Source organism: Muntiacus reevesi, chromosome 4 (genome assembly GCF_963930625.1).
Source record: "Muntiacus reevesi chromosome 4, mMunRee1.1, whole genome shotgun sequence".
In the NCBI taxonomy this organism is placed as follows: Eukaryota; Metazoa; Chordata; class Mammalia; order Artiodactyla; family Cervidae; genus Muntiacus; species Muntiacus reevesi.
The window spans coordinates 114,338,521-114,360,183 of record NC_089252.1 but is presented as its reverse complement, the minus strand read 5'-3'; the positions used below and the strand labels follow the sequence as shown (position 1 = coordinate 114,360,183).

At 49.3% G+C, this 21,663-nt stretch overlaps 2 protein-coding genes across 2 annotated transcripts in view; one reads left to right on the top strand and one right to left on the bottom strand.

Moving 5' to 3' along the window:
• Positions 1–4,861, top strand: part of MKRN2 (makorin ring finger protein 2) — a 33,649-nt gene extending 28,788 nt beyond the window's left edge. The window contains exons 7-8 of the mRNA XM_065933948.1: positions 3,287–3,431; positions 3,539–4,861. Coding sequence (XP_065790020.1) covers positions 3,287–3,431; positions 3,539–3,676 — 283 coding nt within the window. The 3' untranslated portion in view covers positions 3,677–4,861. The remainder of the gene's footprint in view (positions 1–3,286; positions 3,432–3,538) is intronic.
• RAF1 (Raf-1 proto-oncogene, serine/threonine kinase) overlaps positions 4,769–21,663 on the bottom strand; it is a 72,519-nt gene continuing 55,624 nt past the window's right edge. Inside the window, exons 6-17 of the mRNA XM_065933947.1 lie at positions 21,210–21,308; positions 18,972–19,125; positions 15,960–15,987; positions 15,724–15,851; positions 15,262–15,379; positions 9,664–9,748; positions 8,817–8,993; positions 7,695–7,741; positions 6,494–6,612; positions 6,114–6,245; positions 5,885–6,019; positions 4,769–5,711 (exon numbers count right to left, since the gene is read on the bottom strand). Coding sequence (XP_065790019.1) covers positions 5,568–5,711; positions 5,885–6,019; positions 6,114–6,245; positions 6,494–6,612; positions 7,695–7,741; positions 8,817–8,993; positions 9,664–9,748; positions 15,262–15,379; positions 15,724–15,851; positions 15,960–15,987; positions 18,972–19,125; positions 21,210–21,308 — 1,366 coding nt within the window. The 3' untranslated portion in view covers positions 4,769–5,567. The remainder of the gene's footprint in view (positions 5,712–5,884; positions 6,020–6,113; positions 6,246–6,493; positions 6,613–7,694; positions 7,742–8,816; positions 8,994–9,663; positions 9,749–15,261; positions 15,380–15,723; positions 15,852–15,959; positions 15,988–18,971; positions 19,126–21,209; positions 21,309–21,663) is intronic.

Sequence of the window (21,663 nt, the reverse complement as noted above, 5' to 3'; positions counted from 1 at the left end):
TCTTTCTCAATATGTTAAATATTGGTCTTCCCTTGTAGCTCAGTTGGTACAGAATCTGCCTGCAATGCAGGAGACCCAGGTTCAATCCATGGGTCAGGAAGGTCCCCTGGAGAGGGGCATGGTTACCCACTCCAGTATTCTTGCCCGGAGAATCCCTGGACAGAAGAGCCTGGCGGGCTGCTGTCCATGGGGTCGGAAGAGTCAGATGCAACTTAGCAACTAAACCAACCAACCAACACATACTTTAGGATCTTACTAGCGCTGTTTCAATCAACTAATTAAGCAGAGTTGCCCAGTCTACCTAATAGGTCTTTAACGTAAAGTGTAAGACAAAACAGTAAAGTAATACCCAGTTATCTTACATTAAAAATATTTAATTGCTAATGCAAAGCAAAAGAATGAGTATTTAACTTTCTCCAACAGAAATAAGGGGGCCATTGTGTTCACATGTGAAGCAATTTATGGAAACGGAAAACTTTTGGTAGTATGGATAATGTAAACCTGTATCATCCCAAAGTGGTTAACTTCCATTTTAAATGTGAGAAGACAGAACTAGCTGCTGGGTACTTATGCCACAGCGGACAGTGCTCTAAGGGTGTTTATATGTGGGATATTACTCACTTAACCAAGCAAGGTGCTCTTCTGCTAGCAAATAAGCCTCCTGAAATTCGGAGGAACACTGGCAGTATCAAGAGGCAGGCAGACTTGCAATAGAGGCCAGGCATTTGGATAATTTACAAACATCATATTCAAATGATATTCAGCTAATCATATTGAAACCAGTGGAAGGCCATGGTGCAAGTAACTCTAACAGGTAGTTCAGAACTTTTTACCTGGCTTTTAGCACATAGATCATATATGTTTTGTCTTCATTAGCATCAATTTTAGAATATTACTCAGCACACACTGAACAGCTTCCAGTGTCTGACCGCAGGAGAATTACCGCAGGAGGTCAGCATGGTCTTACTAAGTCAACAGGAACTTACACCGTTATCTGTTAGATCTTATCCTCAGAGGCCCTATAACTCGGCTCAGGGAAATTTATAAAACAGAAAATAATCTCAGACCGTCTTCCAGTTAAGGGCTAAATATTGTGACACAGACCAAAAATGCTAGAGGCTTTTATTCTCACATGTTTAAGTGTTACTGTTAGGAACTGATAGAATAAATTTTGACCATTGGGTCATCACATTTTTTTTTGTAGGTGATAAGCTTTTTTATAGTGCCCACTCAGGTTCTTCTTCTCCCCCCATCTTTCCCTCTCCCTGTTCATCTTCTTGAACATCTTTAAGCAGCAGCTGCTCTGAGATGCTTGTTATCTTGAAGTTAGCCTCTTGTGTCTTTTCTTGTTAAGAAGGGTCACTTCTTACTGATTCTTACGTGTGTCATTTTATAGTGTTAGCACCCAGTGTGGTGGGGAACGACAAAGAGCCAATGACAAATCTTTCCTTACCTCCAGTAGTAGATTTCCACCAGCATTGTCTTTACCTTCTTCAAGCCACAAAGACATGGCTTTTCCACTGGAGTTTTAGCCCCCTTGCCGAGGTATTTGACTGGGACCTGCTCTAGGTTGAGCACTATTATTTCTTAAAAAGGTAACTCAACCTCTTACCATTCCATTCTTCTAGGTGTCTTATAATCCCTTGAAAAATGCTGCTTTCGTTCATTCTTTAGCGCCTTCAGGTCTTTTCATCATGTCTGTATTTCTAGTTTATCTGCAGAAATGGTACTAGGAGCAAAACTAGCTCCTTTAAGTTACTAAAGGCTTGAGATCTTGTTGTACCGTTTTTTCACTTCCTGTGGTGTCCTATGTCCCCCAGAGGGCAAGAACAGCGGGCAGGGGGGTCCCGCCTGTAGAAAGCTCTGCTGCAGCCGGCTGAAAAAACCCCGGTGTCGCCGTCGGGCTTCAGGGCCTCGCTTTCTGCGGCAGTGTTTGTGTGCGCTGCACAGATTTACTGAGCTGTGGGCCCAGCCCCTTCAAGCTGAACACAGTGTGGGAGAGCTGGCTAAGAAACCGGACGGGAAGTTAGGGACAGGTATGACACAGGCTTCCTGGTGACGGTGTCAGAAGAGCGGAATGGGGTCGGCACCTCGAGCCCTGTGTGTGTGGGGTTGCGGGGCAGGTGGAATGGTAGGGGTGCACATCTGGTCTGGGGAGCAGTCCCTCGGGTTAAAAGAAATGTGGGAAATGTGGGGTTTACAGCAACACAGACACAGGCTGAAGGGCCTCAGCCTGACCGGGGTCTTTAGGAAGAGGACGGCGGGGCGCACTGGCCACGGCCCTGTCCCTACCGGCTCCCCAGGTTCCGCCCTCCTCAGCCAGCACACCAGGGGCCGCCCCCGAGGGGCGCCCCAAATGCTTCGGCAGTGCGTGAAGCGAGAGAAGGGTCGCCCGGGGGGGTTCTCTGTAGACAGCAGTCCGTGGTGGCCAGACAGGGCTGGGGACTCGAGGACAATGTCTAGAACCTGACAAGTAAAAAGCCAGTGTCCCAGAGACCCCAGTAAGAACCCTCAGAGGCTCGGGAACAGGGGCCACGGCCCTCTGCTGGCCTCCACAGCCTGTCCCCCGTGTGGGTCAGACCTGTGGGGAGCTGGGCTCCGGCTGGCCTCACCCTCTGCATCTGTCTGCTGGGGTCGGCCTGCGTCTTTCCATCTTCTCCAGACACCTTGCGGCTTCTTGGGCACCTCTTCATCTTGGGATAACTTTGGACCACATATAAGCCAGATTTCATTTTAGCAAGGAATGTGAGTTGTCTGGTTTTGAGTTTCAGGAGCAGGGATTTTTAAGAGAGATCTGTAGCTAGAAACTGAAGATGGGGGCAAGTTTAACTTTCAGACTGCGTTTTGTAGACAAACACTGTTCTGAGCAGGGGTCTGTGGCACAGAGTGAAGAAGCCCTGCTCCGGAGGGTGGGACCAAGGGAAACTGGAATGAGACCCGGAAGGCAGCGGCCGAGGTCCAGGCTCCTGTGGTCGCCTTGACATCACTGCTGGCCGGGAGGACGGGGAGCTTGCCCGGGTGGAGCCGGTGCTGGGACTCCGAGCGGAGACCAATCAGCTGGGCCGGAGGTGTGGTCAGGCCTGCTGCCCCGGAGGCCGCCGGGGCTCCCCGTGTGCGTGAGACTCCGCACCGTGGTGCACCACCGTCCAGCGTGGAGATCGGCTTCCAGCATCTCTCAGCCTCCCTGTCACTGCCTCTGATGGGAGGCTGACCCTGCTCCGGCAGAGATGGTGAGGAGTGGTTCATCTACACCCAGGTTTTGACATTATCCTCTTCTGCTTTTCAGGAAAAAAGCTTGTAAATACTTTGAGCAAGGCAAAGGGACCTGTCCATTTGGAGGCAAATGCCTTTACCGTCACGCTTACCCTGACGGGCGGCTGGCAGAGCCTGAGAAACCACGGAAACAGCTCAGCTCCGAAGGCACCGTGCGGGTGAGGACTTTGTGGGCATTGGCCCCAGGGGAGCCAACAATCTCAGCCACTCTGCTTGCGCGTTGCTCTTAGCAATAACCAGGAATGTCTGCTGGCTGTCTTTGCAGTTCTTTAACTCCGTGCGGCTCTGGGATTTCATCGAAAGCCGAGAGAGCCGGCACGCCCCCAGCACTGACGACGTGGACATGACGGAGCTCGGGGACCTCTTCATGCACCTGTCCGGGGTGGAGCCGTCCGAGACCTGAAGAACCGCCGCGCCCTCCTCGGGGGCTCTGCAGCCAAGCCTCCTGCCGCCGGGGGCACCGAGCTGCGTCCAGGGGGGCCGGGGCCGGAGTCAGTGGGGCTGCACTCCTCTGGGTCTCAGCCACTCCGTTAGCACAGCCGTGGGAAGAGTGAAGGATATAAAATAACCTAACAGTAGATGGGGTTCTGTGTCTCTAGTTGCTATTGTAGTCGCCCCTCCAGCTCCTCAGGGGACCAGCCTGGCCCTGTCTGTGGCTCGGGCTCCACGGACAGCCAGCGTGCAGCGCCCCCGCAGCAGCAGGCACGCTGAGGGGAGACCCCCTAGGGGGTCAGGGGACTCCGGCGTGGCGAGCACCCCAGCACCTGGCTAGGTGCAGAACAGCGTGGGTGCTGCACAGCTTCCTTCCCTGGCACGCAGCTTGCCTTAGGCCTCTCCAGTGCCCCCAGGCAGGCAGGCAGGAGCACGGTGGCTGACGTTCCTCTGAGGGGGGCTCCTGAAGCAGCAGGGGGCAGAGCAGAAACGGCCCCCCGTGTAGGGTTTGTTTGGGGGTCACCAGGCAGATGACAGCCTTGCCCGGATGCCCCAGGGACACGCCCCTGTCACCTGCCGACTTGTGACCCAAGGGTCCCTGTGCACTCTCTCCTCTGTAAACTGGCTTTGATTTGAAGTTTCATAAAATTTAGCAGCACCTAAGAACAGTTTCTAGTTCTGACCTAGCAGTGGTCCTGAGAAAAACCGAATACAAGTCTCTCATCAGTTGTGATTTTAAGAGCTTAAAATACTATCAATCCCAACTCACTCCAAGCCTGAATTATCTATTTTTATAGACATCTGTAGATACCAGATATTTTATAAAATGTATTAAAGTATGGGTAGAAGAAAGTCTACTCTTTACCTGAGTTAGAGTGCTTTTTTGCGTAATTCCTACAGTTATCTCTTTAGTGGAGGGTGAACAGAGGCTGGATTCCATTCACTCTGGCAGAGACTCTGGCCCATTTCCCGCTTCTGGAGTTCTGCTCCGGAAGGCTGAACAAACGGAATTTGATCTGTGAGCTCACGATTTACTTTAAGAGGAGGAAACAGCCATTAAACCTACATTTAATTTATTTTATTAAAATAACATAATTGAATAACTGTATTTTGTCAGGCGCATAAAAACAAAATTAAACCCAAATTATCAAGAAAACCTGTGTTCCTGGCTTCCTTGCACACGATGTGATGCAGAGACAAGGCTGGCCAGGCCCCGCCCCACGGGGGCCGCTCCTGGAAGACGACTCAGCGGGCTGAGGACTGCTCCCCGGGGCGGGGAGGCCCAGCGCTGGAGCCCGTCAGGAAAAGGACGTGTCCCCGAGTCAAGTCCCTAGTACCAAAGCGGGCTCGTCCAGGCCGCCGCGGTCCCAACAGCCCTGGGCCGTTCGGTGCATTATGTGCAAAACTACCTGTTTGCCGCCACACCAGGTATCTGCAGAGGAGTCCTTCTGTGAAAGCGTCCCTCCTAGAAGCTGACTTAAGAGAATCCACACGTCCCACGTCACGGCTGGTTCGCCTGCCACCTTCTTTTCCCCTCTGAGCACGTTTGTTGCCCCAAAGACACTCCTGCAGCTGACAGCTGGGCCCAGTGCATGACCATCAGCAGCCACGGGCGCCTCTGGAGGAGGTTGGCTCATGAGCTCGGGGGCCGCCAGAGGAGCAGGGCAAACCAGCTGGCGAATGGCTTCCTCCTCCCAGGACAGAAAGGGCAGAAAAGGCAACGTGAAGTTAAGGCCCTGTTGAGTGGTGTAGAAGGTCCTTAGCAGCAGCTTCTCGGAAGACCAGCTCCGTCCCCACAGAAAGGGAACAGATGGTGGTGCCTGCTGACCACCCTTCCCGCCAGCAGCCCAGGCGCAGGGCCACTAGAAGACGGGCAGCCGAGGGGACGTGGTCAGCGTGCAGGCGTTGATGTCCTCGGTGTGGGCTGCCCGGTGCAAGGAGGGCTCCGAGGCGCTCCGGTTGATCTTGGGCAGAGAGTGCTGGAGCAGCTCGATGGAAGACAGGATCTGAAAGAGGCACCAGGGCGGTCTCAGGGGGCGCGCCGGGTGTCCCTGCAGCAGCTTCCCCTTGGGCCTCGAACCCTTCCCACCCCACGCACGGCGTGTGCAGGACACGCGTCCAGCCGCTCTGCATCACTAGACCCGCTCTAACCCGCTCGAGCGCCTGGAGCCAGCCTTACCTGGGGAAAGAGAGGCCTCTCTTCCTTCACTTTCTTCACGCAGTCGGCTACCAGCCTCTTCATGGCTTTGGGGCAGTTCTTGTAGAGCTTGCTGAGGTCTGGGGAGGCGTAGCCGCGGCCCACCATGAAGATGATCTGGGGAACGAGTGGGGGAGGGAGGGCGGTGAGCAGAGTGCCTCCAACCCTGCGCTGCCCTCCCAGAGCCAGCAGGTGGGCGCCGGGGACCCACCTGGTCACGGTTGTTGATGTGGGAGTAGGGCAGCTCCCCCGTCATGAGCTCGTACAGGACGATGCCATAGGAGTAGACGTCGGACTGGAAGCTGAACGGGTTGTTGTCCTGCATCCGGATCACCTCTGGGGCCTACGGGACCAAACGCGCCTGTCACTGTCCGGGAGCCGGGCTGCCCTGGGGCTGGGTGTGCCTGTCCTGTCCTCAGAAAGCCCCGCGGCGGCTCATCCCCAAAGGCTCCCACGCTCAGCATCCATGAGCTCAGGGCCCGACGGGAACCCAGCTCCACGCCGCGCTGTGCCACCAGCTCCCTCCAGGCAGCCCAGGAGCTGCCCGTTCACAGCCGGCCCCCACCCACCCGGGGCGCCGAGCCGCCTCACCATCCACAGGATGGAGCCGGTGGGCTGCTCGACCTGCTGAGAACCACTCCAGCGCGACTTCACCGTGGCCAATCCAAAATCGCCGATTTTCACCGTCAGGCCTTCATGGAGAAATATATCTCAATGCTCGTTAAGGACACTAGTTTAGAAGGATGGTCCTGCTCCTCCTGAAAAGCTGCCCCAAGTTCTCCCTGGCACCGCCTTCTCTGCCTTCCCTGCACTGGACCTGCAGCGCTTCCGGGGGGAGCCAAGGGACCAGAGCGCGGGGCCTGGCCAGCCCCGCCCTCCCCACCAGACGGGCAGCCAGGGCTCCCCACAGCCTGCAGGGCCTCATGCCCCAAGACTGTGAGCATGGCCCGCGGCCTGCTGACCGACTCGGCCTGCGCCCCGCCCTCCCATGACCAAGGGAAACCCCACAGTCCTGAGTGCTATCTGCCTCCAGACATTTCCCACGAGAACAGGTACCATGGTGACTTCAAAATCACAGCCAAACTTGCCTCCGTCCCGGGTAAAGGAGTCAGGCGGTTTAAGGCCGACATGTGCCATCTGCCAATGCCCAGTAATTCATACCTGCTTAGAATCTGCTGTCTGCTTTCGTGGTGTGATTTATTGGCCTCCAAACCCACCACTAACAGGTATTTCCTGCCTGAGACACATGCCCCAAGTAGGTAACATCCCAAATTCCAAACCCCCACAAGTGCCTCCCACTGGCCAGGACGCAAAGCTGGGCTATAAAGCCCACTCCTCTGAGAGGCTGGGGGAGGGAGGCAGGTGCACCCTTGTCTACCTCATGCCTACAGCGTGAAGACTGCTTTTATCCACTTCCCTTCTGCAAAAGCTCATTAAAACCTGGAAAAGGGCTGATTCCAACGGCAGTCTCTAAGGAAACCATTTCTGTACATTCAAGAAAGACAATTTCAAGTAGAAATTTTAAAAATCTATATTATAACTTTCAGCTTGCATCTACTCTGACCTGATATAATCCACAAACCAGAAATAAACATGAGAGACAAAAGGCCCGTTCTCCCAAGTTAAATTTAGTAATAAATAGCATTCTAAATTAGGCCTGTTTCAAGCATAACCAAAACAAGTATCTCAACTTTGGTGGAACTCTTTCCAAAGTCACTTTTGCTGAGGTAAACTTTAAAAGTTTTCTAAATTTAGAACTGAGCAGTCTGATGAAACCACCACCAAAGGATACTGTTGGATTTCATGTCTCTGTGGATGATGTTCTTTGCATGCAAATAGCTGTGAAGGGAAAATAAATCTGTTAAAACCAGTTTGAGAGACATTGGTAAAAAGCAGCTTCCTTTAAATTACATCAAAGAAGCAAACCACTTGGAAGCCCGGACTCCTAGATGAGGAGTTACAGGGTTGGCCAAAATGTTAGTTCAGTTATTTGCTTGGTTGCATCTTACAGAAAAGCCTAACTGAACTTTTTGGCCCCCCTTGTATGTTCAAGAACTGGTCCTGCCCTGGTTCAGCATGCTCCCCATTAGGACTTAGACCTGGAAGTGAGGCCACAGCACAAACAGAGGGTCGTGTTTTAGCATCAGTTTTCTTCAAAAGGGAATTCTGACAACCCAGATGTCCATCAGCTGATACACAAGTAAAACCGTATCTGTACAACGGGCTGTCCTTCAGCCACAGAAAGGACTGCAGCACCAACACGCTGCAACATACACACATGCCTCAGAAACGCCACGGCGAAGAAGCAAGACCAACACGTCCATCTCATTAATCTTGAGAATGTTCTACAATTAGACAGTGGTAAATGGCTGCACAACTCTGAAAATACTAAACAAGAAAAACACCTGAACTATAAGGGTGAATTTTACCTCTAAAAAACGAGTAACTAGTCATTTCTGAAAACATATACCATGCAAATTCCATATGAATTTTACAAACACATTATAAACCCCTTGGAAGCACAACTTTAGTTCGGGGAACTTCGAAGGAAAACAAATTATTGGAAAAGTGACATCTGATAAACCCCCAGGTGGGTAAACCACACTGGACGGCTACACCTCAGAGGCATGGTGCCCCCAGAAGCTGCCGGCCCACTCTGTGTTCTGGGGTGTCTGGCAGAACTCTGAGGGCAGCAGCTGGAACCTGAATCTAGAGCCCCAAGCAGGTAGACTCAGCTCAGGCAAGAAACCCGACTTTCTTGTTCCTTCAGCCCACCCCTCAGGTTCACTTCCAGCTGTGCAAAAATATCACAGAAGCCACTTAACAGACTCGGCTTTCCCTAATGTTGGTTTTGATTCAGGGACAAGCTGGCACACGGGCCCCAGACCTCCTCCTCGCCAAGCCGTTCACTCACTCCATTCCCTGAGCCGTCTGCCGGGCGATGTCGATCAGCTGGAACATCTGGAACTTGGTCTCCTGGACGTGCAGGTGCTTGTAGAGGCTGCTGCCCTCGCACCACTGCGTCACGATGGCCAGGTTCTCCTTCGTCATGTAGCCCATGAAGAGCAGGATGTTCACGTGCCGGGTTTTGCTGGAGAGGGGAGGGACAAAAGGCTCAGGGCTCCGCCTCTGCAGACAGGGAGACCCATCCTGCCCCCAAGTGCCTCCTGCGGGCAACCGACGCCGCCGTACAACCCCTGGGCTCACAAAGCACCCACGGCAGACTGCCCCCACCCAGCTGCTGCTCTGGGCTGGCAGAGCGGCCCTCGATGCCGGCCTGCATGGCAGAGAGGACGGCCCCCTTCAGCAGCACAGACTCGCCGAACTCCGCACAGGGGTCACAAGGACCCCTCATCCACGGAGCCCATCCTCTCAGCCTATTCCTACAAGTCTAAATAGTGACTCCAAAAAGATTTAGAAGCTGATGGCTTTGAAGTCCAAATTAAGGCCATTTGGTTATAAAGAGTTCTTGGAAATAAATGTGAAAACAGAACCTATTTCTCCCTATGTCAAACTAAAACCCAGCAACAGAACCTGAGCTGTTGAGGTGGTGAGCCCAGAGGTTGAAGATGAAGGGCGGCGCCATCAGAGCGGCTCTTCTCAAGGCCTAAGACGCACAGGAGCTGGAAGAAGGTTCCACTCCTTTCCACTTGAAAGGCAGTCCCAAAGGAGCACGCCCCCAGAGGCGGGTCTCGCCCGCAGGCAGGTCTCGCCCGCAGCCCGCTTCCTCCACAGGGCTGCGAGGTCCGCTCTCCACTCACCGGAGGACAGCCACCTCGTTCCTGAAGGCCTGGAACTGCTCTGGGGTGGGGTCCACGACCTTCAGAATCTTTACTGCAACGTCTCCTGCAAATGAGTTTATAGTTAGTGCAGCTGATCTTAACTTCATTTTTCATGTACACCTGTCTGAGGAAGAGGCAGTGAATCCCTTATTCAAAAATCACAGACAAAAAAAAAATCACAGACCTACACAGACAGAACAAATACTATGCCAATTTCTGAATTATTCAAGTGGCTGAAAAAAAACAAAAAAGGTTTTATACCACTATCCTTCAAATTCCACCCCAGAGGCCTTGAACCAGCTTAGTTTCAGCTGTTTCTGTCAAGCCAGGTGTCCCCGGCGGTGAGGTGACGGTCACAGCCTGGGTCCGTGAGGATGACAGCGGCGAGATGTGAACCGCCTGGCAGACGCCGAGTCTCCTCCGGGGCCAGAGGGGGTGCCCAGGAGCAGGCCAGCGACAGCCCAGATGCTCCCTTGCACAGACTCAAAGATCTGTATTGTAATGAAGCTCCTCTGCCTTCAATCCCATTAGAAACCAATCCTTTCAATGACTGCTGATGCTCACTACACCCTGACATGTCTGCTTTCACAGGTTGTCACCTCCTTCAATCCTCACAGCCGCTCTATGAGGTTAGCACTGCTGGCCTCACCTTACAAGCAACGCACAGAGGTTTGGTCAGTTGGCCAAGGTGGTACTGCCCAAGAACGCCAGAGCCAGCGTCAGAACCCCGGTCTCGCAGCTGTACTTCTAACGAAAATACTGTCAGTCACTCTTCACATACCTTCAGAAACATCCACAGAGCAATTCTACTTTATAGGTACGACTGATTTAGAAGCCACTTTCAGAAGTTATGTTGTCCTCATAATAGTGATGATGATAAACTGCCTGAAGCCCTATGAGGACCTCAACTTTCAGGACAAGTGATCAGACAAAGGGAGCCCAGCTCAGCGGCACCTTGGAGGTGGCCGAGTCCCCCCACATCCTGAGCCCGTGGCCTCAGCAGCACCCCAGCGCCTCCGCTGGGGTACTCGTTTCCACTTTTGTGGGCGCCAAATGGTAGAAAGATGGTTCTCATGACAGGTCGCTGCCCTGCGATCTCTGCGTCACCTGAAAATGAAATCACCTAACAGCAGCTTCCATGCTGATTCTTAACCAATTTCCGGCCGCACGAATTTGCAGAGGGCCCAGGCTGCCTGCGGACGGCAGAGACACACTCCGCCTTCAGAGCTGCCTTCAATTCCTGGGCAGATGGAGCTGGTAAACCGCGCAGCCTGAGCCCGAGCTCCTGATGCCGGACAGTGGGACAAGAGTCTTCTGGGTACCTGCCCACCCTGGAGCATCCGAGCCAAGACAGAATGCGGGTGAGGGCGGTGACACAAGAGGGGAGTAAGTATGTCGGCAGAGGATGGAGGTCTTCGGAGGGAGAAGGGGCGTCAGCCAAGGGAAGAGGCAGTTCTGGACGAGGAACCCCAGGAACACAGTGAGGTGAGGGGGAGGAGAGAGATGCCAGGACAAGGCCAGCGTGTGCTGCGACACCGCAGGACAGGAGGGGGGCTGGGGGGAGTCTGAGCATGGGCCCAAGCTCAGAGCAGGCGGAGGTGACAGGAGGGCGGGAGAAGGGACAGAGGCGGAACCTCGTGAAGGGGGACTGGCTCAGTGGCAATCGCGGAGAGGCAGGGCGGGCTGGGCCGGGGTCGCATGAGGACAGGCTGGGGAGGATGCCCTCAGTGGAACCACTTCCCCGTGCTGGGCCTAGTCGTGCAAGCCCTGCCCCCTCACGGCTCTCCTCCAGGCACACGCAGTCCAGTGGTGGACTGATCAGCTCGGCAACCTCAGAGAGGTCAGCAGCAGCCACAGCCAGCCCCCCGCGACACCCCCCGACCTGCCCTCAGCTGAGCACCCTCCCCCCTCTAGACTCTACTTTCTGGAGCTGGGCAAAGTCGGACTCCTGTCTGCGTTCCACCGTCACGGCCCCCTGAAACCCTCCCATCGTTCTCAGTCCAAACCCCAGCCCCCAGGTCTGTGTGACCGCGCGGGGGAAGTCGCCCACAGGCCCGGGTCGTGCACGTCGCTGGCGGGGAGACGGGGCCCAGAGGCCCGCCAGCTCAGGTCGACGGCCCTGCCAGCGGGCTGTGCGCTGGGACTACAGTCTGGGTCACAGCCGCCCTCATCTGTGCGCCCCCGAGGAGGCCGTCACAGGGATCCAGTCTGCTGGGAGCAGTGGACAAACAAGACAGGAAAACCGATTTCAACTCCCACAGAGAACGGTTCTCTGCTGGTGGGAACCGCCCAGAGCGAGGCCAAGTTTTCGGGGCACTCAGAAGCTCCCGTCACTGGTCTTCAGGCCAAGGCTGGACAGCCTCCTGAAGGCCGGGCAGGGTCCGGGACGCCCGCCGCGCCCAGCGAGACCACGGTCTCTCCGGGCCCTCAGAGCCCACAGCCTGACCTGACGGCCCCAGCCTCTCCCTCGCGCCGCCCCAGCAGCCCCTCAGGGCTCCTGGGGTCCCCGGGACAGGCCAGGGGAGCGGCCCACTCCCCCTCTGCTGCTTCCCTCCTGCCACTCCCTCACGGACTCCCCACCAGCCAGTCGACTGACAGCGGGAGCCAGGCCTGCACACTCCTTACCTGCCTTCCTCCATGTTCCTCCTGAGCACTCAGCACACACCATCTACTCGACTTTCCTTGGTCATTACCCCACCAGAATATTAACTCCGTAAGAGAAAGAATTTGTTTCCATTTTGCTCAGGGCTTCAGCCCCAACCCTTAGAGAAATGCTCGATATTAGAATGCTCAGGAAACACTGGCTGAAGAAACAAGTGGCTTCTAAGCGGCACCGGTCAGCAAGCCAAGTCATGAACTGAAAAGCTGCCTGTCTGAGGCTCTGGAGCTGGAAGTGGGCACGGCCTCGGACGGGGATCGCCGGGCACTGGGATGGCCCGCGGGGCCGAGCGCGTCAGGACCACGGCCCCCCCCTCAGCACTCCGTTCAGCAGGCTCAGGGCCACTGCGGAGGGACTGCGTGACGCGGGTGCTAGTCATCAAACCAGAACTTCGCGCTTTCCCTCCACAGTAATGTCAGAGGCAAACGTGGTACAAGCTCTAAGATACACTGCTCCTGGTTATCATGGGTTTAATAAGACACTAAGCTGGTATGATTCATCCACCATTGAAGAAGAAAGAGCTGCCATCACTGATGAATCTGAAGTGGGTTTGTTTTCCCTTTTTATATTTCAATTAACCCTCCTGTTTTAATCATCTAGGATTGTCTAAAACTTATTACACACAGCCCTGCTTTCTAGAACAGAAACAAACTGAACCCCATCCCTCTTCTGCATACTGACTCAGTCAGGACGAGGCTCAGCCTGAGGCAGGGCCGGGGGTCCCCATGCATGGCTCCGCCAGCTGCAGACCTCACACATGACCCCCAAGTGTCCTTGGTCTGGGGATCTGCTGCGTCTTCTCACTCTGAGAGAATGACCCTGCTGCTAACACTCTGACAGCTTCAGCTGCTGTCTTCATCGCTTTTAATGCATTTTTGCAATTGGGAGACCCCAAATTCATGCTCCAAAGGAGACTCGGCTCTCAGGCCCAAGGGGTCTCTTCTGTACGTGAACTCAGTGGGCTCTGTTCACGGGTCTGAGGCCTCCATCTTGGCTGTTTTAAGACCTTTTCTGTTTTTAGTTTTCAGTTTTGTTCTGCAGCTGGGTAAAATAAAAAGCACTTAAAAATCACCAAAACAGCTGTAATTTTTAAGGAATTGAATAAAGCATTATATGTAGGAATCAGAAAAGCATAGGGGCGGGGGAGGAAGCAAGCATAGCATAAAACATTCACTCTGGAAATCATGGTTTCCTTGACCCTCTCCTTCTTCGTCTTCATTTGCAGACCACAGCTGGCTTTCTGAGAGGCTGACCTGAGAGTCCACGGCTCCTCACTCCTGACTTTTGAGACTCTTAACTCAGAAAAACTAGAATCTTAAAAGCATTAGATGTTACCCACATTCTAACGGCTGTCTTCACGGAAGTAACACGAGAGCAATATACCTCCTTACAGTAGTCTACAAGCTCACAACTCAAGAAAATCTACAACCTCAAAGGCAGTACTGTGGCAAATCTAATGCTCTAAAAAACTATGAACCCCCAATAAAAGTGCTCAATCGGAGGAGGTTTAAATTTGGGCAACACTTAGAGTGCATGTGCTGGCTTTTGGCGAAGGCTTTAAAATGTATAAAAATGATAAAATGCTCTTAATGGGAGCATTAAAAGAAGTATTTTCTGCTCCAGTTCCTGCAATTACTTACAGGCTTGCTGTCTCAGATATAAGCACTCTATCTCACAAAACTGTGTTTTTCTTTTCTAAGGGATCACCAAGACATTTATGACATCTATTTACAAAATATTCAGCAATAGTATAATTTCTCGGTGACCTGGGAGGCAGGCCAGTAGTATATTAGAAGCAATATTCAAAAGGAAAGGAATGCCCCTTCATGTAATTTACAAATATTCAGTCCTTTCCTAGTTCTTACAAAGAACCAGAGACTTGTCAGATGATTAGCTCTAAGTGGAAACCCCACGTTAAGGAACATAAGCTGCCTGCAACGCTGCAAGTGTCTCTCAGTTGTTAACAAGTTGAATCTTAATGCTCCAATGCATTTTATGCTCATGACTTCTCTCAGCCTTTGTTCATTTATGTGTGAAGATAAACACGGTTGTAACCAAAGTAGAAATGCGGGCACTCTAGATTCTGTGTGTGGTTTTGTGGGGCTTTTGTTGGTCCGCTTGCTTGCTTTTTTGTTTTATTAAAATCTGAATTTAGAGAGATGTCTTTTGGGGAACATGTAGCATTTTCAAGAAAATACTCTATCTGCTGACATTCTAAAGGCAAAGGCATTAAAAGCCTGACAGGGAAATGTTAAGTGTGTTGCCAAAATAAAGAAGCTGTGGCTACAGACCTTAAAATAGAAAGTTTCTTCCAAGTGACAAAGTGTTTCCATTCAAATAAGAACATCAACTCCAAACAGATTCAAGAATACAGTCTCTGCATTCCTGTCTGACAAGAGGTTCCCACAACCAATCCCAGGGCAGAGCAAAGACAATCTACCTTAGGAGGCTCCAGGTTTTACTGTGCCGACTGTCTGACCACGGGTGTGTCAGTTCCCCTTCTTGAGACCTTGGTTTTCTGCATGTAAAATCTCTAAGGGCCTTGCCAGCTTTAATTTGCTGGAGTGCCTGACCCCCCTAATAACAGACTCTTAAACACATTTAAGGAGCTTCAAAGCATGTCCCTCCCAGGTTTACACTATCTAGTCAATTTATAAGAAAAAAGAGACTGTGACATTTAACAAAGATGTTCTCTGGGGGAGGGAGAGGGAGTGCTCAACTCTTGTTCACCAATTTCAAGTTATCCTGAAAACTTTTTTGTACCAATCATAGATTTCTGAGTCTTACAAAGCACAGTAAGCAATGTCACCGAGACAGAACAGGGAGCTGTGGACAGTGCTGCTGTGAACCCGCCTGGCTGGACTGAAAGAGGGCTTCGCCCTGGTAGTTGGCGGGGGTGCGGGGGGTACCAAACTCACCATGCCACTTGCCCTTATAAACAGTCCCGAAGGAGCCTGACCCAATCCGAGTGGACAGCATCACTTCACTGGCTTCTATCTCCCAGTAATAACTCGAATCTCTCTGTCCACGAGGCCTCTAAAGCAAGCACAGATCATTAATATATGTCATGAACGGTTAAAAGTCTGCTTAACAAGGGTGTCAAAGAAAGGATCAACCCAACTCCGTCCATTCCCAGATCTTTTAAAAATACATATTAACTATAAGTCTACTTTTTGTCATTTGAGAAAATACTGTTTTGGTTCCTGCCTTGCAACAAACCAGCAAGTTTTCCAGTGCAAGCATGCCAAAAACAGCATTGACATGTATAACATATTGATTTAATGAGCGTTCCCCACCCCTAAAATGAACGGCATCCTCATTTCGAACCAGGCTTTTCTTGCTGAACCCGGACACGCAGGGGGTGCTGTGGGTGCACTCACAATTTTGTTCTTCTCCTGGGTGCTGGAGCCCGGCGCCCGCTCTCTCTGTGCCGGCGCAGGGGTTTTGGGCTGTGACCAGCCTGTCGGGCTCAGATTGTTGGGGCTGCTGGACAAGGCTGAAGGGGAGCCTTAACAGACAAGACAAACAGGATCCACTCATGGGTAAGTCAACAGAAGACACAAGAGCATAAAGAGAAACAGCCCTTTACTATCCGCTGAATGACTTAAGCAAGTACCTGATTCACTGTGACTTCGAATTGCATCCTGAAACAGAAAAGGAAAGCTGGTCAATTTCTGCCCTAGAAAAGATGTTCTCTGGGGGAGGGAGAGGGAGGATAAGGATTTACAAGAGCAAAAGAGATTATAAAATCTCTAAATCACAAAAGGTCTAATTACATACACTAACTTTTCTTTGATTCAATTCATCAAATGTCTGTAGCTAGTATTATCATCACATATTAGGACTGATGCTAGTTTCTCATACATGATGGACATGACATTCTTTTTTCTCTGAAGAAAGCAATGCACACAGCAGACTGGTACTCTTTAAAGGCAGGTTAACAAAGTTACTATCAAGCTGAGAGGTTTCCAATGGTTGGGGATCTTGCTCCACTGAAGCTCAAAAAAATAATATTTTTTAGCAAGGGATTCAGTGCCCAGTTCACTTAGTCCTCTAGGAGTTAGATTTGCGAAGAGTAAGCACCATGACTACATACTTTATCCAAGCCTAAAATCATGGAAAGCTGGAAGAACCATAAATCCCCTAGTCTGAAACCTACATTTTACATGTAAGAAAATATATGTGAACAGGCAAAGGGACATGGCAAGGGTCACACAACCAGCAGGTGGCAGAAACAGAACTAAAAATAACCACCCAAGGACCTCAGCCAGGAGCTCATTCAGCACAAAATGTTCCTCAGATCTTGTGGGTAAGCTCTGAAATGAGTTACATTCTACTCAGGTGAGAGGTCAAAGGTTACCCTTAGAATTTATTAGAAACTATTTAGTTGGAACAGTTTAAATCACAGGGCCCTCCCATGAGGCCTAAGTCCCTTTTCTAAAACGCTCACTTGGAGTACATAAATAACAACAACATAAAACCACTTCACCCCATATCCTCGAAAAGGAGATTTTTCTTGAAGTCCTACTCTGTTCTCCTTGTGTAACTACAAGGTGCTTTTTTCACAGAATTATTACCAGAATGCTTGCACCCTGTAGTATCTTTACAAGAGATGAGAGAAATCACAGGCCAAGCCCCCCACACTTTGGCAGCCCCATCTTCAGAGTTTACCAATAAAGCCTGGTTCTAGGGTTCCCAAAACTGGTCAGTCTTCAGAATTACCTGGAGAGGTATATAAGAACACAGATTCCCAAGCCCCTCCACCAGTAGAACTGATCTAAGAATGTCTGGGAGAAAAGGTGGGAAATCTAGGAATCTGCATGCTCTTAACAATGACAAGATGACTGCCAGGTGGACAATCCTTTGTCCACAAATAACCTGAATTTCAGTAGAATATTTAGCAGCTGTAGTTTTCTTATTCAACTAATCTATTGTTTTCAATCAAAGCATGGCACAACATATTTTTATTGACCAGAATTATATGCCCAGTGCATTAGGATTTTTTCTTAATGCCGTAGTAATTTTCTTCCCTGTTTTTTCTGTGCTAATTTCTACAGCTGGATTGACATGTCATCTTGAAATCTAAATATTAAAGAGAACTAAGATGATTTATACAAAGCAAGAAAGTGTACTTTTAAAATGCTGAATCAAATTTTTAAAACACAGGAGTCAAAAATTTGCTCTGCTTCTGAAGTACAGACAGGATCAAGCACAACAGATGTGCCAGTTATTCTACAATTCAAAAATTTTCACTTTTAATGTTCCCTCTAAGAGTGTTTATTCAAGAACAGATTACATATCAGAAGAAAACTGGTATATTACTGTATCATTACGTTTCCTATCCCTGCTCATCACAATAAAATAGTAAGAGTATAGTCTATATACACACAACCTCACAATAATCATGTGATAACCTAAGTGCCCCTAAACGACCAATTTAGACCCCACATTCAAAGGACAAGTATGTCAGAAATGACTTGAGGTCTGAGTACTGTGAGTTGTCTGAGGTCACAGGTGGCCCTGAGGTTTTTCAAGGACCAATTCAGAATGCAGAGCACAGTTATCTCTGATTAAAAAAAAAAAAACCTCTTATCAAAGGAATTTCAGGGTATACCAACCAAACTGACACATTTTGTTGTAAATAGAGTAGTGATAGTGTTCAGTAAGAAGTAAATAAACTACCATTAGTCTCTGGTTGAAAATTATTTTTAAAGAACAATGTTAATACCCTTAGACTCAAAATCCCACCTGAGAAACTGATTTCACCTATCAACAATACCACATACAGTATTTTTTTTAAACTCCTAAATATGCTGCTGCCAAAAGAGAAAACATGAAAGCAAGTCTGATGAGAAATATAAAATGCAGGGATTGTTTCATTTTTGATAGTCTACTGTCTGACAGTCTAAGAAATCCTGATAGTTTACAAGAAAGCAAAGGCATGAAGAAGAATACCTACTCTTCCCCTCACACAAAATCGTCTGGACCACGCCCTGGGAGAAGCATTCAGGCTGTTATTCTAGTCCAAAGCAATGAGAAATAAGAAGAATAAAGAACAAAGGAAGTATTTTAAGTGTATTCAGTTGTTAATAAAGATGAACCAGAAAGCAAACCAAACAAATAGAACATACCATAAAGCAAAAAAAAAGAAAAAGCAGTTTGAAAACACTAGCTTTGGGCACTTTCATATATTCCTAAATACCTGCTTGTTAAAATCTTAGGACTCCACCCTTTTATTTCTAAATAAAATCACAAAGTCTTTCAGAGAGTTCATAGTCCTCTATCAGTATTATTTTCTTTTCCCCGCTCCCCCTCCAAAAAAACACTACTCTTTATTGTAACTTATCCACTAGTTCATTAAAATTCTCTTCCTATCTAACCTGGAAAGAATGAGCTCAAATGTTAACATCTCTTCAGGAAATTTCAGTTCTCCATTTGAATGATATACCAACAGGATCATTAAGCTAGTCTGAGGATACAGTGAATAAGAAATTCAGGAAGTCCAGGGGCCTGAGAAACTGCTGCAACATTCTTTACCAGGTTAGAAACCCAAAACTCTCTGACACAACTGTCAACCCACCCAAACGACTGACTGATGCTCTCCACCACCCCCAAGGGGCCCTTTTACCTCAATCATCCTGTTGTCCACAGGCAGAGTGGTGCTGACCATGTGGACGTTAGGTGTGGACGTCGACCTCTGCCTCTGGGAGAGCGAGCCTTCAGAGGAGGGGCTGGAGGTGTTGAATGTGAAAGCGTGGGGTGTGGAGTATCTGTGCTGGGAACTAGGCGACAAGCAGAAAGAAAAGTCCATGGTTGACACTCAGGCCTCTGGAATGGAAAGTCTTTCGACTACTTGCTTCATTAACATCCTCGGGGCAAACCCTACTTACACTATAACCTTCGACAAAAGTATTCGTTTCTTTTGTCAATCTAAATATGCACCATTTAAATTTTTTCTTCTACTGAGGTGCCTCTGCATGCACATTTTTAAGAAGGAAATAATATATGTGCTCAGCATTCATGTACAAAGAAATGATACTTCAATAAATCACGTCTACAGAATACTCCAAAACTTTAGACCATCTCAACACTACCCTCTACAGTTAGACTAGCTGGACTCTCCCAGGTGCATTTGGAGACTAAATGGGAAAGCTACAGGCAGGTCCCTGACACTCCTAGGCCTGCCCAGTGCGCCTGCCCACAGGCAGCACCCTCCTCACGGGCACCCCCTCCCCGCAAACAGCTCACAAGATCAACCACAGTGACTTCGACTTTTAGATCTGAATACCTCTGACATGTATCACTGGCTTCTTTTACCCAATGACACTCTCCTACCAGCCAAACTGGGAACATGCATTCAGCATAACACCGTCATTATTTGCTCAAAAGATTACTCTGGGTTTTATTCAGACAGGTTAGCACCATGCATGAATTCAAGGGATGAACGACTTTTTCTAAGAGAAATTGTTCTACGGCCTTGAAAAACTCCCTTTCCAAGCAATTCAACATGAATGGCCTCAGAGGCCTGGTTTTTTCTTCTATCTAAATATTCAGAGGCAAGTACAATTTTTCAGTCAGACATGCTTTTAAATTATCAAGAAAAATAAAGGTCATACACTAATACATCCAAGTATCATTTCAATACAAATTCCTTATTCTAAGATATGCTGCCTTGAATAATTTCCATGTTAGTTTTACAAAGGCCATTAAATATTATATGACTACATATAAAGTGAAGTCAGATATTTTGGGCAAAGATGTAGAATTATTTTAGGTTCCAAATTCATGTGTAAAACTGAATGAGGCATGTGAACTCAACAAAACTCTGATTTTAAAGTTGCAAAACAGAATAAAGACAGATTATGTGCAAACTTACAGGCATATTTAAATGGATTATTTATATTAAATATCTAATTAGGTTTTTTCAAGATAGCAGTTTATTAAACATCAGGGTTTTAGCAATGCAAGGCCATAATAAGCATTTCAAAGTCAAGGGTTTTATTTTTATTGAATCACCGTGTATCATTTTGGGACCCTTTCCCTGAGGCTCACTGTACACTGACAAAGGCAAACCTCCAAGTCTTTCAAATGTAATGAATGGATAAAGAAGATGTGGTACATATATGCAAGAGAATATTAGTCAGCCATAAAAGGAAAAAAACAGGGTCATATGTAGAGATGTGGATGGATCTAGAGTCTGTCACACAGAGTAAGTCAGAAAGAAAAACAAATGTCAAATATTGACGCATACATGTGAAATCCAGAATCACAGCTCCGAAGAACCTATTTGCAGGGCAGCACTAGAGACACAGATGTAGAGAGGAGACTTGTGGACACTGGGGGCAGGGGAGGGTGCGATGAATTGGGAGATGAGGACTGACATGTATACACTACCGCGTGTAAGACAGAGAGCGAGCGGGCCGCTCCCAGACAGCACAGAGCGCTCAGCTCAGTGGAATGGTAACCTAGAGGGAGGAATGGGAGAGGGAGCACAGAGGTCCAGGGGGGGATACGTGTATTTATATAGCTGATTCACGTCACTGCAGAGGAGAAAGTAACAACACTGTAAAGCAATTACATTCCAATAAAAAATACAAAAACAAAACACACAAATGCGATATAAGGAACATGCCAGGATACCAGGATTAATTGTATTCAGTCACTTTCCAGAATTTAAGAACTAAAGGACTACAAAGAGAAAGTTCTACACTTTGCTCTAACACCAATATGGAGTCCCACAGAGGCCACACGGAGTTTACATGGAGAGAGAAGGGAACCCCAGGGAACTCCAGTCCTCTGTGTCACACTTTCAATCCCATCTGCCCCAGCACAACTTCCCGTAAGAAAACCAGTAGGTGCAAAGTACCCAGGAGGTATCCGGGAAACAGACTCTCGCATCCGACGCATCGTCAAAGAAGGCAGCGCTGGAACCCCACCATCACCAACAGTGGAATTTGGGAACAATCTAAATGAAATCAGAGAAAGGCTGGTTTACAGACTTGTGGTAGTGATTTTACAGTCAGCCTGCTTGGCCTTCCAAACTCAGTTTCTCCTAGTCACATTTTCCTGGACCATTTTAGGCTACCCAGAGTAAGTTGTGTAAGTAGCTCAAATCACGTCCAACTCTTTGTGACCCTACGGACTGTGGCCCGCCAGGCTCCTCTATCCATGGAACTCTCCAGGCAATACTAGAGTGGGCAGCCATTCCCTTCTCTACAGATCAAACCCGGGTCTCCTGCAAATGGATTCTTCACCACTGAGCTGCCTGGGGAGCCCACCGATGGACTACCAAACTAAGTGACTGGGCTTAAATGACCACA